The sequence below is a fragment of the Drosophila suzukii genome, chromosome X, assembly GCF_043229965.1.
Source record: "Drosophila suzukii chromosome X, CBGP_Dsuzu_IsoJpt1.0, whole genome shotgun sequence".
In the NCBI taxonomy this organism is placed as follows: Eukaryota; Metazoa; Arthropoda; class Insecta; order Diptera; family Drosophilidae; genus Drosophila; species Drosophila suzukii.
Window position 1 is genome coordinate 16733557 of NC_092084.1, and position 17327 is coordinate 16750883.

The following is a 17327-nucleotide window of genomic DNA, read 5'->3' on the forward strand; positions in this document are numbered from 1 at the left end:
CACATCGCCAGGAGGCTGTCTCCGCTAACTGTCAGGGTTGCCGGACGGGAAAACCAAACACAAGTACCCATCCCTGGCAGCCGGCGCCTTGTCGCAACCGAAGCAAACTTGCCGCGTTTTATTGCCATTCTGAACGAGAACTGCGAAACCAAGTGAAATGGATGGTGAGTGAGGCTTCCCAATCGCCCAATCACTGGGCAACCTTCAATTGCGCCCAATACAACCCTTTTCCGCCGGCCACAGGTGTAACCGAGGACATGTGGACGCCGTACAAGCATCTGTACACCGTTTTCCAGGCGACGGTGGCCAATCCCAGTGGCGTCATCACGGATCTGGAGCTGTGCCTCAAAAAGTACAAGCACAGCTTCACCAACTTCCTGCGCAATCCGGTGGGTAGAGTCCTAGGTGTTCCACTAAGCTGAACCAGGTAACTAATCCTTGCAACTCTTATTCTTGGCAGGCCAAGAGCGAAAAGAGCCGCAGCCACCTGAGGAATGCTCTGAACGAGGGCATCCCGCTGCCGGGACAATCCCGGAAGATAAAACTCTCACAGGACCTGGTCGACGAGGCCCTCATCCTCGCTGACATGTTCGACCTGGACGAGGTGTTCGCCGTGGAGCTGCTCTGCACCGCCCAGCGGCAGCAGATGCATCACCCAGGTCTGCCCAGGGGCCTGGTGGCGGTGCTTCTCTATTACGACGGCAGGAAGGCCATCAGTTGCGCCCTGCGCGACATGTTCCAGACGGTCAGCGGCGTTTCCTGGAGTACAGAGCTGCCCAGGGAGGTGGGTTTTTAGATTGGGATATACACAGTTCCGGATTCACTAAATCGGGTTGTCTTTCATCTTCCAAACAGATCACCTGCCTGATCACCAACTACGTCCAGAGTCTCGTAGAGGACTCCAACATACTGGGACGCCTGCTGGAGCTGCTCGAAGAGATGGATGTGGACAAGGAGGTGAGTTTGTGTTCCTATATAGGACCCCTCAATCCTTTTCATTAACCATTTTTTTGTGCCACCTCTGAATTTCATCAGAAATGAAATCTTGTTCCCCATTTACATATATAACTATACCCAAATTAATAGGTCTACCAATCATTTCAATTCTTTCCAGTGCATACTGCTGACCAAAAACCGCGCATTCGGCTCCAAGAAGCACCAAAACCAGGTGCTCGGCCTGTACGAGGACATTCAACGGGCAGTGGCCATGGCCCTGTTCCACTGGTCAGCCCAGCGCGGCCTGCCGCGATCCATTGCCATCCGGCTTTTGCAGCAGCTGGCCGCCCGAAAGACCAACGACGCGGACGGCAACATCGACGACGTGACCCTGATCATGCTGATGGCCCTGCTGTACGCGTACGACACTTCGGTGCTGCTGGTCAGCGAGTATATCAATCCGCACACAGCCCGCCTGCCGATCCTCAGCGATCCGGAGTTCGCCAAGGGCTTCCTGGAGGCTCTGTACGCTCAGAGCAGCTGGCAAGCCCCGCGCCTGGACGCCATCATCACCTACAGCTTTGGGTTGACACTGGCCAGCCTGCGACATGCCCCCGGCCAGCTGCAGGCCGCCGCCCTGTCGGCCATCAATCGTGATGAGATCCTCATCGACGAGGCTCTGGGAGCCCAGGTATTTGGTTTCTTCTACCGCCTGCTGCTCGAAAAGGATCTTGTCTACAAGTAAGTATTGCCAACTAATGTCCCAAACCCAAAAGATACACAGTTGCATAGTGATTCTTGTTAAGATTAAGAATCAAATATAAATCTGACTGTTCACTAACCGTTCCATCATCTTTTCCTGTAGCACCGAGTTCTTCTACCGCCGCGTGCACTTGCTCATCACGGACTTTATCGACTTCATGCACGCCAAGGTGTCGGAGCTGCGCGGTCGGGCGGACGAGTCGGCACGCACGGTGATCAGCTTCCTGAACGAAGGGCTCGAACCGCCGCCGAACCTGGACTCCAACTTCGAGCTGCTAATGCTGTGCGTGGCCAAGCTGTACGGCGATCCGCGGGTCAGCATAAAGCTCTGCAACGAGTACTGGGGCCCGAGTGATCCCACGGGCTCAACATTCGGGGTCATACTGCCCACAGCGTTCAAGAACACCTCGCGTTCGGTGTCCCTGTTTAAGTTTATTAGCTTGGCCAGCGAGCTGCTACCTCAGACCCTATATAAATCCTACCTCAAGATGATATCCGGCCTCACGCGCACCGAGTTCTCTGCGCGCTGCGCCTTCAACATGCTAAAGCTGGCCCAGGTGACCACTGGCACCTATGCAGTCAGTTGGGATCACTTTTTTACGACGCTGGCGAACTACTACAAGTATGTGCTTATATACTAGGGATCTCCGCATTCTTCTAACGATACTGTTTAATTTATCCAGTTTGATGCGTAACGACTTCAACACCAGCATCACCACAGGCGGCGAGACCATCTACCGGAGTCGGTCGACACCAAGGATCATCACTCAAAGGGAAGCGGAGCATCTGGTGGCCGTCATGGGCATTATTCAGGCTGTGGCCGAGCACGACGAGATCTCGCGCATTATGATCTGTGAGCAGGCCAACTGGCAGCCGCCACAGGTGCTGCTGGGCTTGGTGGCCTGCTCCACGCCGCTGCTGCTTAAGGCGGAGATCCTCTTCACGCTGGCCGCCCTAGCAAAATCCAAGGAGACGGCACGCGCCATCTGGTTCCATCTGGAGGACTCGCAGATCATACCCACCGTCCCGGTGTCGAGCAACTACGGCCAGTGCAGTCTCGCGGAGGAGATCGATCAGAACGAGAGTCGCCTGGAGCAGTACAAACTGACCCGTGGCATTCTGCAGCTGCTTTACACACTTATGACCGGACATATGCCAAAGAGTCTGGGCGTGGGTCCGCGAAAGCCCGGCTACGATGCCTACCTCAATTTTGTACTAGAGTCTGTGCTGCTCAAGTTCTACAATCGGGCGTACAAGGATCCCGCCGAGAAGTGGCAGGTGGGCGCCCAGTGCCTGAAACTGCTGTACTATCTGCTGGCCACCTACCGCCCTCGGGCCTCCGACTTCCAGGAGGCGCGCGACGAGCATCCCTATCCTGGCTTTCACGTAATGATGCAGCTGCAGGTCAAGTCCAATATGCTGCAACTTATACTACGCATCGTGGAGGAGGCGCGTGAGAGGCTGGACGACTACAACCGCTTCCACGGCAAAGAACTGCTCGAGGAGTGCTCCCTGTACGCCCTGCTGCTGCTCGAAGCCGCGCTGGCCAAGCAGAACGCCTTCTTCGAGACCCATTCGGCGGCCAACTGTCCCATCATGCTGTCCGGACTGAATCGCATGCTCCTGGACCTGAATCCGCGTAGCCGCAAGCCCGACCACGTGCTAAACATCGTCAAGTTTGTGACCTACAACAGCTGGCTGCCGCGTCACTCACTGGCCGCCGTCAAGATCCTGAGTGCGGTAACCCAGCTGCCGAACGTCTCCGCCCAGATCCTCAGCATGTACGCTCAGGGCAGCAACGAGAAGCTTGAGATCCGGCAGGGATTCGTCGAGTGCCTCGAGATGGATGTGGGCGTGGCAAAGCATAGTGACGAGCTACTCGACCAGCTGGCCCTCAACGATCATGTGCCGTTCCTAGGCTTCGGCGAGGATGTCGACAGGGAACGGGAGCGGATTAGGGAACGGGAGGATCCTACATCGGATTCACGAATAGAACTGAACATAGAAGAGGCCGCACTGGAGCGCAAGCCGGCGCGTATCGAGCTGCAGCTGAAAGAGGCAATCGTCCAGATGTTCGAGGTGAATCTCAGCCAGCAGTTGCCTAATTTTGTCTACTTTCTGCTTGGCGTGGACGTGCTGCGCGACTTTATGGCCAATGAGAAGCAGCACCTGGGCATAGAAATGCACTGCTCGTGCGTTAACTCCTTGGTGTTGCTGCTGGAAAAGTACCTGGAGGTGGGTTCAATCCATTTGACGATAGGTGGTTTTCTTAATTAATCCTTTTGCCTTCTATGTTTACAGCAACAACGACACAGCGAGGAGTACTGCGAGCACACGGCGAACATCGTGGAGCGCATCTACCACCTGTTCCACGGACTCTGCGCCAACCGCCGCACGACGGAGACGATTCTTCGCTACTTCCGCCTGACTTGCAACGACTTCCTGCTGCGGCACCTCAACTCCCTTCCCTTTCGGCAGCACCGCGAGGATCATGTGCTGCACGCTATGAGTCACCTGCTCAACTGCGTGTCCATCGATGTCAAGTTGGCTGCCACACATGGCCAGACAACGCGCTACAACCTGTTGTGCGACATATTGCTGATGGGCAACGGATCGGAGGCACAGCGCTCAGCGCATGGCTTGCCGATGGAACTCGGTCACAGCCTGATGACTCCGTCGGCGCCCTTCTTCGCCATGGATCTGTTGCCGGGCGGAGGATCGATAAATGGTTCTGGATCGGGATCGGGCTCGGGACCTGGCGGAGCCCCAGGAACTGGGTCCAGCGCCCTGAAGCCGGCACTGCTCCAGGAGACGTCGCAGGGGCTGCATGCCAACCGACTGCTCGATTGCCTTGTCCTGGAGGTCGACACCTTGACTCACCCGCAACTGGAGTTCTTTGACACGCAGCTGACCGCTCAACTGCTACGAGACTGCGAGTCCGCCGCCGAATCTGGAACAAATTCCTCGGCGAACTTGATCAACGTGCGCAAGCTGCACGACATCCTGCACGACGAACTGCGCATGGTACAGAGCACCATAGTCAGCGGGCAGCGGAAGGCCATCTCCACGGAGATCACATTGTTGCTGAAGCACGCCGTGAGCCTCAACCGGGTGCGGACCCAGCGCTGCGCCACTCTGGCCTTCATGGAAGCATGGGGCCAACTGGTGCAGGTGCTCTTCAGCAGCATGCCCGAGGCCGTGCTGCCAGTGACGTTGCGGCGCCAGCATATTATCGACATCATCGAGAAGATCCTGATCAAGGTGCAGCCTATCCAGCCAATCATCGAGATCTCCATTCAGGTCAGCGAGACGGTGCTGCTGCTGCTGGCCAATCTGCGCTACTGCTGCTACCAGGTGGAGGACCAGCGCACTGAGGATCAGGCCAACGACGAGTCTCTGACGAACGGGAACGGCATCGAATCCCAGGCGGCCAAGCTGAGTCTGGGACATAGGAGCCTCGGCAACGGTCTGGCTAATGGCTCAGATGGAGGAAGGGAGGCCGGTGCCAACAGCAGCAATCTGCGGTTCATTCTCAAGAGCCTCGTCGAGTGGATCATGATCAGCGAGGTGAAGTCGCAGAAGCTGCGCATCAATTTGTACAGTGCCCTGCTGAACTGTCTGCGGATTGCGAAGCGACTTCGCTCCGACGAACAGCTGGAGTACCAGGAATCGTAAGTGCCTTCCCATGCGTCACCTAAAGTTTGCCACTAATTTCGCATTCAATTACAGGGTCACATCCCGCCAGGAGAGCTCAGGGATAAACAACATAGAGCTGCGGCGCGACGACCGCCAGCGGCTGAAGGCCATGGCTGCGGACGTGATCGCAACGTTTGGCGAAAAGATGATCGACACCATCTGCCACGACGCGGTGACCGGGCACGACGTGTGCCGGATGCTAGCACTGGCCTGCCTGGACATGATCTCCGAGCTGCATGCGGTAAGCACGCTCTGCGACTTTGTGGCCACGCGAGGCTACCTAAAGCACATTCTGGACAGCCTGGGCAAGTCCAGTGAGTCGCTGTGCGCGATTCTGCAACCGGTGCCCGATCACCTGAGACCACTCTACGTCTACGAGTCGCGGATGGCCTTCCTCACGCGGATGGCGAACACAGCCCTGGGCGCCCGCATGATCTTGGCCGAGCGAGCACTGGGCGTGCTGTCGAATATGCGGGTCTACGACCTGCAGCCTGACCTGAAGGGCACCGAGCTGAAACGCAACGAGCCGCAGTCTTTCCTGCCGGCAGTCGACGAGCGCTTCCGGGCGATCCTTTTGCCAGCATTGGCCCTCTGCGATGCCATTGTCAACTCGTTGGGATCGCGAAACAATTCCGCCGCCCTGCAGGTTCTCAACTTCCTGTTTGCCCATATCGACATGGTAGAGGCGATGCTGCGAACGGCCACTCCCTTCATGGATCTGGGCCACCTGCAGCAGCTGGCAGTCATTACCAATCTGTTTGCCCGCACCACCACGCACGAGGTGACCACGTTGGAGGACAGCCTGGACGTGCAGAACGACCTGGAGCTGCGCAACCGTCTGGGTCGACTGCAGCAGCTAATGATCGTCGTCTTTGGACGCTTCTCCGTCAGTGAGCTCACCATTAGGCGCATGCTGCAGCAGGATCAGGACCACAGCGAGCCGGCCGAGAGCTCGAAAACGCTGCGCGTCAAGTATTTCCTGGACATCGCCGCCAACCTATCGCTATACTGCCGCAATGCGGTCACCAGCCATGTCAAGGACAGCATGACCTCCAAGTACTTGCTGACCACCATGATCAACGATGTGACGCCACTGTAAGTCCCAATCGGCTTGGTTATACATATATAAATATTACTTTTTCATCTCCTTGAAGCACTGGCAAAATGGACAGCAAGAAGCTGACGGCCATTATGCACACAATCCTCAACCAGCTGAAGGGCTCCATTGGCTACTACCTCTCGCAGAAGTCGATCGCCGACAATCTGCTCCAGCAACGCGCGTCTCTGCCCAACATCAGCTTCGGTCCCAGCGGTGAGTGTTCCTGTCCTATGCTTAATCTGTTCCCAAACTCATCATTTTGTTTTTTTTCACAGGCAAACAAAGCTATGTGGACCTGAGCCAGCGGCACAACGAGAAGCGCAGCGAACTGATGCAGGCCGTCTTCATCGCCGAGCAGAATCTGTATCTGCTGTGGATCCACCTGGACTTCTACCTGCGCAACGCCGTCGTCTACGCCAATGAGAATCGCAACGCCATCAACGAGAGCCTCCTGGACAACGGCAACAATGTGTCCGTGCTGAATGCTTCGCAGGACGAGATCCTGCAGCTCAAACAGCTGCTCATCTCCACCTTCAACGAGACCTTCTGCACTCAGCTAATCACGGCCAGCGAGGACTACTCGGTCAAGTGCAAAGGCTTTAATGCCTCTCTGCTGCGCCGGATCAAGGCGCTCGTCCAGTTCGCTCCAGTCACTGCCAATGGCGACAATTCCACGTTCATCTCGTAGGCGCGGACCGCGATTTTAGTTTAATGATTCAAATAAAAATGTATGTTGATTTTTCTAAACGAAAGCCGATTTTTAAGAAGGGTATTGCAATAATAGTCAATGAATTTGAACGCAGTGAAGCTAACTTCAGGCTCCTCTCTAATTCTGTCTCTTTCTAGTTCAGGACTCCGATTGGTTTTTTATCCTACAAATACAGATAATAGAGTTCCTTTTTAGAAACTGAATATTTTCTGAGCGATATTTCTCGCCAATCTAATTATTACCATCCTTTTCTGTGATTAGTATACCCTTTCAACGCAGTGAAGGAGACACTTCCGACCCTATAAAGTATATATATTATTGATCAGCATCACTAGACAAGTCGATCTTGATTCTGGCGACTATATTATGTAGGAATGGTCGAAAAATTTGTTTTTTTTTGTTCACATTCAGCTATTTATTTATTTATGTTTATTTTTCTATTTATATACAATTGACTTAAAGTTAAAAACTAAAAGCTAACTAGTAAATAGAGCTTCAGCGACTAAGGATTTCAGCTCGTCTGAGGTAACAAAAATGCTTAATTTTACTTATGGCTAACAGTGGTTGAGCTTTTATATTTTATTTGTTATATATTTTGATTTGTTGGGTTTAAACAAAGATGTTTAATTTTACTTATGGCTAACAGTGGTTGAGTTTTTATATTTTATGGGGGTGTTTTGTTGTTTTTAGGGAAGGGAGTGATTTGCTATATATTTTCATTTGTTGGGTTTGGACAAAGATGTTTAATTTTACTTATGGCCAACAGTGGTTGAGCTTTAGCTTTTATATTTTATGTGTGTTTTTTGTTTTTAAGGGTTTGGACAAAGATGTTTAATTTTACTTATGGCCAACAATGGTTGAGCTTTAGCTTTTATATTTTATGAGTGTGTTTTGTTGTTTTTAAGGAAGGTGATAGTTTTTTTAATATTTTCGTTTGTTGGGTTTACAATAAAGTTGATTGGGTTGTCTGTGGGGAAGGTTTTTAATCTATGTTGGGATAATGAAGGGCAGTTGATATTTATTTATTTACTTTCTTAAATTGAATTTAAAAATGCAATTCAAAGCAGTCCTTCCTTATATATAAATTGTGTCTACATAATATAATATTTCCTAACTAGAAAACGTGGCAGTAATCATAGTGTAATACATAAAATGTAATTTTTACATCAGCTTAAACAAAGATTCAATTTATATGCAATTGAACATTGAACATTTTATGAACTATAGCACATTTTTTAATTGTAAACATCAAATGATCATGGATGACTAATTTCAGGGACCTAATTAGGAACTAAATCCGCAGGAAGTCCCAGGCCTTTAATGGCAGCCATCAGCTCTTGGCTTTTTCCAAACTGCGATCGAAACGCAGCGGACAACTCGCAGAGAACCAGCAGCGGCTCGCAGTACAGGTTGATCTCCTGCTTGTCGAACACCTCGACATCCCCGTCTTCATCAATGTTCAGCTCGGAATCCTTCGCTTCAGAGGCCAGGAAAGGCTCAGCGATGAGATGGAAGAGTCGCAGGAGAAAGTCGGGTTTGTCGGCCTGATTCTCCAGTTTTGCCAATACCACTTTTAGGAACTCCGGAGTCAGGGCACTGGGCAAAATATCCTTAGCCTTGGATCCCTGCTCCTGTTGGCCCTCGCTCCTAAAACCTGCACTGCACACCAGCTGGGCAGCCTTGTGACGTACCCACTCCGCCTCATCCAGTAGCAGGAGCAGCACCAGTTTTATAAAACGACCGACCACCTCAACGTCCACGTTTGCGACTCCCAAGCCCAGTTGGTCCTTTAAGTGGCTGCGAGCTAGCAAGTCGCACAGTTCCGCAGCCTGATGACGAAGGTAGACCGGCTGGACGGGTTCAACTAGGCGCAGGGCGTAGTTTAGCAGTGATGGCCAGTGCTTTCGCTCCAGGGTTTTCCTTTCTGCGATCAGACGTTTCAGGCCCAGCACTAGTCCCGCCTCCTGGTGACTGGAGTATTCCTCTGAGCATCGCTGAACCAGCCGATTCAAATCCAATCCCGGGTCTTTGAGCAGAGGTTGCAGGGCAGCTAGCCTTCCGGCCAATTGGAGGCTCCAACATCCGCTGGTCGAGGCTTTCATCATCTGCAGTACGCAGGAGCGGATGGCCTGGGATTGATACAGCTCCTGGGCGATCTCCTCTCGCAGCTCGGGGCTGAGTGTCTTGTAATAGCGCCGTATGTCGCCTGCAAATTGGAAGTGCTCGATATCTAGCTCGCTAACCAGCGAGTGTTCCTGTCCCATGGATCTCTGTAGCAGGATATACAGCCACAGCTCCACCTTCAGCTCGTCCAGGGCCCAGATGGGATCAGACAGGTCCTCGATTATGTGCAGCACTATTCCCTGGGAAATGCTGCGCAATCGGTGGAGGTGCAGGCCAAACATCTGGTAGAATCGAATGGAGATTCCCTGCTCCTGGCAGCGTTTATGGACCTCCTTATGGTCCAGTAGGTACACCGAACCGATCTCCTGTAGAAGCTTGAAATCCAGAAGCCCAGGATCGACGGCATCCTCCATAGCAGCCACCATCACATCTACCAGCGCACTGAACGCACACACGTCGCGCTGAAGGATCGGAGCTGCCAGAGCGGCGAGTGTGTGCAGCAGCATTCTCGTCAACGAGGGTCTCGTCCAGAGAACCAAGCGGTGCAGATGGAGCAGGAGTAGTAATTGTCCGTGCAAGAGATTTGTGTCCAGGATGAAGACCTCCTTTTCCTTCTGCAAAGATACATAGTTGAAGAGCTTTGGTAGAGAAGCGTTTACATGCTGGCAGAAAATCAACCTACCTTCAGCTTTAATTGCAGCGCCTTGAGTTCCACGACGAGGCGCCTGATCTCGGCGAGCGCTTGCTCCTGGCTGACAAAGTTGGCCACCACCAAAGCAGCTCTTTCACGCGTCATCAAGTCGTGGGAGCGGCAGATCTTTATTAGGAAGGGCACGAACTCGCTCAACTGTTGGAAAATAAATATATGTAATACAAAGAAGGAACCCATAAACATAAATATGTAATTGGAGACCTGCACGGTAGATGCTACGAGTTATAGTTATCAAGGCTCTATATGGCTCTATCGGACAGATAGCTATCAGGGATTTTGTCAGGACTCGAAAATCCGTTATCATGACTCTTTTTGGTTTTTTGTGTTCTGAAGAATTCACTGTTGATTTTGTAAACGATAAAAAACGAGTCATAAAAAAGCAATGGCGATGCCTACGTATCCTCGATGTCATTTTGACTTACTCGTGCAGTTCTCTTATATCTAGTAAGCCCCTAATCTACTTACATTCAACGTGGACTCGGCGCCCTCCAGCGATGATGGATACAGGCGGCTAAGCATGAGCAGCATGGCCTCCAGCTGAACCGCCTGTCGACGCTTCCCGCCTCCGTTCTCCGCATCGCTGCCTCCCTCGGTCGAGTCCATCCGATCCGACTCTCGCTGCAGGGCGGCGTGGAAGTAGTCAAAGAGCTGCGGATACCGTGTGAAGAAGATTCGTCCTGTCATCCGGTTACGCACATGAAGTTCACCAGTCTCCAGGCGTGCCCGCTCCACTCCAAAGACGCGGACGACCAGGGCGGCGAGCAGCAGGGTGGCGCAGTTACGCTCCGCCCACTCCTCGGCGAGGAGCAGGCCTTCCAGGGCGCACTGGATACCCCGGGCAATGAACTCGGTGACCAGTTCGGCCAGTTCGCTGCAGCGGAAAAGGGCGCGCAGGATGTTGAGGGCGTGGCTGCGGGCGGTGATACCGGCCGATCCGGCTGACCTTCGCTCGCACACCTCGAGCAACCGGTGCATGCAGCGGTGGAGGGTGGCATGGGTGCCCAGCTTGAGTTCCGTGCAGATCAGCGCCTGCAGCATGAAAGGCATGCCAGCACTGCGGCGCGTGGAGCACAGACGGGCCCCTTTACGAACCTCCTCACCGCTGACCATCGCCATAGCCTCGCTCACCCACTGGCCGGGCAGCTGGTTGAGACGCACTGAATCGCTGTGCCAGAAGCGCCGACACAACATCGTGAATCCCACATAGGCCTGCTCGAAGGCGCCGCGATGCTTGGTCTCTGCCAGCAGAAGAAGGAACTGCTCCCCAATGGTCTCCAGCTGGCCACTGCTAAGCAAGAAGTCACCCTGCTCCTGCTGCTCCTCTTCCAGTGGCGCCCGCTGAACCAGCTCACCCAAGATCAGGCACACCTCCTTAATGCTGCGCCAGGCACAGAGGAGCACCATCTGGGGCGTGGTTCGCACCTGCTGCAGTGCCTCACTGGGCAGACGGCGGCTGAGCACGTTGGTCAGCGGCTGGTCCGTCTCCTGGTCGCGGGTGATGGGCAAGTGGCCCTCGGGCGAGGCGCTACTGACCACAGGCAGCACCACACGGCTGACTTCCAGGCAAATGGTCACCAGCTCCCCAATGTACCGCTTCCACGAGTGTTCCTTTGCCAGTTGCTTGAGATTGAGTTGCTGGAGCAGATGCCGGCTGGCAAAAAGCAATCCGTACAAGGGGTTCAGCTTGGCTGCCTCGGCAAGGTCTTGTTGAGCGAGGCATAAACCCTCCCTCAAATGATCCAGGCACCACTGCAGTGCCCTGTAGGTCCTTGGCTCATGCGTAGATCCTTCCGCGTTCATTGGCAGGGGCAAGTCATGCTCCACCTCCTTGGCTCGACAGTAGACCTGCAACTGGAAGGCCCCGGTGGCCGAATCCGGTGGCCTCAGCGATAGCAGCAGCCCGATTATCTCATCCGGCTGAAAGCGGGAACGGGATTGAAGCGACTCCAGCAGCTGGGCGGCCAGGACCTTGTTCTGCTCGTAGCTGTCGGCCAGACAGTGCTCCAAATTCGACAGTGCTTCCGCAGGCAGTTGCTCCTCGCCGATTTTCAGCAGCAACTTGCGACTTAGCTCCACGCAATCGCGGAGCAAGTGCAGCGACAACCAGCGTCGTCCGTAGTTAGCTGTGGGAAACAGATTGCGCGAGAGATCGCCGGTTAGGCGGATCAGCAGCCGGAGCAACTCCTCGCCCGCCGGCGTGGGACGCTTCTGGTGCTCGGCCAGGCCGAGATGGATCCTCCTCAAAGCCTTCTGCAGCAGGCCGTAGCCCAGCTGACGCAGATGGGCGCTCGGATTATTGGCATTGTGGCGCAGATACAGACTAATGGCCTCCGCCTCGGCCGTGGTCAAGTGTTCGCTGGGACGCGGCGTCTCCACCACGAACCGCAGCGCCAAGAGGCGCGTGTGGTCGTCTAGTCCGAGCAAGGCCTGGTCCATATCCTCCTTTAGGTCCCGCAGTAGCTCCTGTCGTTTCACGCTGAGCTGCCTCACGCTGAGAATCGCCGCCAGCTTGGTGCTGAGTGGCAGCCGAGCGTCGCGGAGGAGCACGTTGGCCAGTGTCTGGGGCTCCAGTTGGACCGCCTGTGTGAGCAGTTGTTCGATGACCGATCGCCGCTTCTCCGGCACCTGAATCGCCGCCAGAAGTTGGCCGAACCACAGGCTGTGCCACTCGGCGAGGGGCTGCGTCTTGTGGGCAGACACCATCATAGCTAAAGGGAGGATTCAATGATGAACATGATTAAAGGGGTTAGGATTTCGAGGTTCAGAACGCTCACCTTTGAACAGGGCATCCACGCTGTCCTCGCAGCCCAGAAAGCGCGGGAAGATGACACCAAACAGCGAGGGACAGTTGTCAATGCATCGGCCCACTCCCGCCACCGCGACGAGCTGCTCCAGCGCTAGGCAGCTGGCACTGAGTGGAGCGGCACGACCTTCAAACTGACGATAGACCACCTGGAAGAGCTCCTCACGACCAGCATCCTGGGCGTGCTGTAGCACCTGGCGGAGCAGTGCGCTGCTCATGTGGCGCACCGAGTCCGTGGCATTGGAAATGTTCTCCAGGGCAAACACTTGCAATTCGGCCAGGATCTGCTGATAAACGATCTCCTGTTCATCGGACAGAAGGGCCTGGAACTCACCCAGCGATTTGGAGTAGATGAACAGGTGTTTGGACAGAAAGACGAGCAGGTTGCTCACGCTGCTCTCGCGCTCGCCCACGCTCACGATCGTCTTCAGAATGGCCAGTGCCTGTGGAGCGTAATCCGTGTAATCGGTGCGCCGCAGAACGAGCAGGGCGGCCGTCTGGACAGGAAGATCCTGTTCCGCCTGTGGCCTCGAGCACTCTGCGATGTACTCCTTGAATTTACCCGAGAAACGTGCCAGGTGACCGATTAGCAGGCCGGCTATGGAGCGTACATCCCATGGAGTGTCCACGTGGCGAGCCACCTTCTGGGCCACCACATCCGCTGAGCCTAGCAACCTTTGGCCATCGCATAGGTGTAACTGGTCGCTCCACTCGGAGAGCAGGCTAACCAGGAATCGTAGCGCATTCTGCACGTACAGGTAGAGCTCGTTGCGACGTGTCGGCGAGAGTTCCAGCGAGGGATCACTGTTTCGGGAAGGAGGGATTCATTAAGTTGGGGCTTTGATTGGCTTGGAAAGGCTCGTCCAGGCGGCGGAACCCACCTAATGTCCGCCCAGTAGCGTTTCAATGCGGCGGGCAGTATGGGCGCAAATAGATGCACCTGGTGGCCCAGGGCCTCGCGTCCGAAGGGGAAGTTTTGCAGACAGGCATTGGCGGACACGAAAACGTCGTTTGTGCGATCGTGGCTCAGAGCGGCCGGGCTGATCCCCGTCAGACTTTGGGCCATCTCGCCGAGGGACTGTTGCAGTGCCTCCAGCAACTGCTCCTTCGAGTGCCCGTGTAGCCGTTTTGCATCCTGTTTGGCCAGGGCATTGTCCGAGAAGAGTCTAGGTGGATAGAATGTCGATTACCCAGATGGATAAAGTTGGATTGCATGGTTTGTGTCGCCGAGGGCTCACCGTACTTGGTCAGCTGGTTGCGCACGGCGTGCTTAAGCGGACTGGCCAGCAGGAGATCGGCCAGGAAGCGAGCCACTTCCTCATGATCCTGCTGCTGATCCTTGAAGAAGATGTCCTTGACCACCAGGACCTGTTCCGCACTGCTCTTGGCCGTCGCAAACTGGCGCACATATTCCTGGGGAGCTGGGAACGATGGAGGCGTAAACATGTGCTCATCAACTGGTGGCTACGAAGTAACCCACAACTCACCTGAATTCCATCGCTTGGGCAGCGGAACGAGGGCGTCGCGCAGCTCGGCAAATCGCTTAGGATGCGCACACAATTTCAAGGCGGCCACGCGCAGGTTCAGATCGTTCATATTTCTTTCTTTTTTGTGTATTAAATTACTTCCAGACCAAAAAAATTGGGGGAAGATATCTTTGGCAGTCCCGGGTAAACGGGTAAACGCCACGGCCTATGACTGAAATAAGACACAAGTTAGGAGTTGTTTTAAGCAATATAAAATGTTAATTGTCGTACAATGATTTCCGATGAAATTGTTATCGATATAGCCTAGTACTCACCGGCAGCTAGCCATAGGAGTGAGCGAGAGGCAAATAGTAGGCTAAAGCTTTTCGCCGGTTCTGTTTTTTAGCGCGGTACTCAGACGAGCTAAGGAAATACCAGAAAAATACCAGATTTCGCGAGTGAATTTTACAAAATTCAAACTTTTGGTGTGTTTGTGCCAAATGAACAATCTCGACAAACTTCTTTTGTTTGTTTGCATTGTTGAGGAAAATATATGAACCTATGGCACCTGAAAAACCCAAAAATAAATAAAAAAAGCAGTTACACATTTTTTTAATAGTTGCCCTTACAAATTCCGATAACAAATCGAAAGCATCGCACATATTCTATCGATATTTAGTACACTGTTCTCCGTTAGCGAGTGCTCACACTTAACTTAGCCAGGACACCATCCCAACCATAAAAAATTTCCCTTATTTCCGGTACTGCCACTTGAGAACACTTATAGCTTAAGCGAGCACACAACCCACGTCAGCGTTGCCGTACCTTTATGTGTAGACTTATTAGCGAGTACACCCTCCATTTAATCGTGCCTATCGATAGTTCTGTGAAATATCGATAAAATTCTGTTGAACTCGATTTACTTAGAGTGACCGTTTGGAATATTTTTGGAATATTTGTAAAAGTAAATCTGGTATTAAAAGTATATTTCTTAACGGCGGACGGTATAATTGATTGATAATTCCGCGGTCACACTGGTTGGGTTATTTATTTTTTTTCCTGTGATTTGTTTATTGAGTGAGCCCTACGTTTTGATGTTTTCATTGATTTTGGGCGCGATGTTATCGATCCCGGATGGAAAACATTATTGGTTTCCAATAGGAAATGTTCGCATCATGTTTTCGCACGCCAAACGCTCGCTGTGTGAATGTGTGTGCGTGTGTGGGGTGTAAGGTGTAGTGGATTTGTGTGCGTGAGAGGGGGAGGGTTCGTAAAAGTGTTTTTCCTCGTTTTCTTGTAACTTATCTTAAAACTACAGATAACATTGAATGCAAAAGCCCAAAAATCATAAATGAAAATTCGGAGAAATCCACCTGGTTATCTGTGTGTGTGCGTGCGTACTCACGTTCGTGTTTTTTTTGTGCAAAAGAGAGAGGGAGAGAGAGAGGCTTTTCTTTTGTTGATACACCGCGAGTGCGAGTGCAAGTGTGTCTGTGTGTGTATGCGCCTCTCAGTTTTATGACGAAATGTGTATAAAATGTTTATGTTTATGTTTTTCCCCACCCCCTCCCACTCACACACTCACACCCATTCAATCTTTTAGGCACCGCACAAATTTCGAGTGAAAACCGATCGGCAGAAATAAAAACAACAAACGCCACCACAAAGTGGCGAAGCAACAACAAACAAAAAATCATAAATAATAGTGGGCAAGAACAAGTAAATAAGTAAAAAATCAAAAACAAACAAAACAACTGTATAAAAGACAAGGAAAGGCGTAAATTAAAGGTCGGCAGATGGGCGGCCAACGGATTTACGTGCCCTCCGCTGGCCATTCTCCCCATGCATGTTGCAGTTGTCGTTGTTTTTGTTGCACATGCAGTTGCAGTTCCCGTTCCCCCAGTGGTTGTTGTTGTTGCAGTAGCTGCAGTTGCAGCAGACCAGCGGCCAAAGCGCAGTGAGAGCGAGCGGGACGGCAAGCGAGCGCCACCAACGGTGCGAGCGAGAGGTGAGTGACTTGGGCTTTCTAACGGTTCCCAAAAAAACTTAAAATCGAGCGACCAGTGGAAAGGGAGGAGAAGGGTGGGCGCAGTGGGAGAAAATACAGTGATCACTTGGTAAGGGAAATGGATATTTAGATACTTTCAATCTGCTCAATTTTCCAACATTTTTGAATTTATTCTTAAATATTACCCGACCAAATTAAAAAAAAAGGAGCATTTGTATTTTTGTTCAGAGTTTCCAAAAGGTAATGTTAACGAAACATTTTTATTCACTATTCACCCAATTGGACAATAAGGTTTATTGCTTACAAGTGAAAATACCATTTTATTTGATTTATAAAGCATATTAAACAAAATAAATGAATTAAAAAAATCACTAAGGTGTTTAAAGAGCTCTAAAGTATCAAATCCCGTGCGGTTAAAATAAGTTTTTCTAAGTTCACTATGTATGCTTAATACTGCTGCTATATTTTCATAAAAGACAACAAAGTTATGCTGATTTTCCAAATTGTCTCACGAAATTAATCCTATTAGGGTATTACGATTTAGTCTTTATCTTTGGATAATACTTAGAGCCTATGTCTATTTATAATGGAGGCAAAAACTATTTTGACAAAACTTAAAGTTTAATCTACTCATAATTTGAACTTACGTTATGTGAGTTTAAGCATCAATGGAATTTGAATGATATACAACATCTATTCATCCATTAAGTACCCATTGAATAAGTAACATTTTTTGTGAATGTCTGTACTTTTTAACTTTTGCCCACAACATTTTTTTCAGACATCTTTTTGCTTTTATGTATTTGTTATGATTTTTGAATGGGAAGGTCCTTCGGTATATATTTTTTTTCTAGACAAAAATTTCTTTAAATTTAATTGTTGGCAATTTTCAGAATATCGTAACAAAATAAGCAAAATATGTGTATGTACGTACAACATTTAAAAATCGACTCAGATCCCTTTGAGTTTAGGTGTCCACCGGCTCTCCAGAAAATTCGCTATTGAAATAAGT

The 17327-nt window shown here is 51.6% G+C and overlaps 3 protein-coding genes across 5 annotated transcripts in view; 2 read left to right on the forward strand and 1 right to left on the reverse strand.

Annotated features, from left to right (window-relative positions):
- Positions 1-7: 7 nt before the first annotated feature.
- Nup205 (nuclear pore complex protein Nup205) lies at positions 8-7245 on the forward strand. The gene is made up of 11 exons (XM_017086874.4): positions 8-164; positions 244-389; positions 461-784; positions 856-957; positions 1115-1677; positions 1802-2320; positions 2382-3933; positions 4000-5369; positions 5428-6489; positions 6549-6706; positions 6769-7245. Exons 1-11 carry the CDS (start codon positions 158-160, stop codon positions 7179-7181), a joined length of 6216 nt encoding a protein of 2071 aa, XP_016942363.3. The 5' UTR covers positions 8-157; the 3' UTR covers positions 7182-7245.
- Positions 7246-7990: 745 nt separating this feature from the next.
- THADA (Thyroid adenoma-associated protein homolog) lies at positions 7991-14587 on the reverse strand. 3 transcript variants are annotated; one of them, XM_017086997.4, is made up of 7 exons: positions 14329-14582; positions 14085-14262; positions 13723-14007; positions 12813-13645; positions 10504-12746; positions 10009-10173; positions 7991-9940 (listed from the first exon to the last, which is right to left on the reverse strand). In XM_017086997.4, the coding sequence occupies exons 1-7, from the start codon at positions 14435-14437 to the stop codon at positions 8483-8485; spliced, it is 5271 nt and encodes a 1756-aa protein (XP_016942486.2). In that variant the 5' UTR covers positions 14438-14582; the 3' UTR covers positions 7991-8482. The 3 variants fall into 3 exon arrangements, with proteins under 3 accessions (XP_016942486.2, XP_065724265.2, XP_016942487.2); XM_065868193.2 differs by lacking the exon at positions 14329-14582 and having other exon boundaries at positions 14080-14220; XM_017086998.4 differs by lacking the exons at positions 7991-9940; positions 10009-10173; positions 10504-12746; positions 12813-13645 and having other exon boundaries at positions 13739-14007; positions 14080-14262; positions 14329-14587.
- A 1323-nt stretch (positions 14588-15910) lies between these two features.
- Positions 15911-17327, forward strand: part of Hers (Histone gene-specific Epigenetic Repressor in late S phase) — a 46631-nt gene continuing 45214 nt past the window's right edge. The window contains exon 1 of the mRNA XM_036819966.3: positions 15911-16315. The gene's annotated coding sequence lies outside the window, so the exon portion shown is untranslated. The remainder of the gene's footprint in view (positions 16316-17327) is intronic.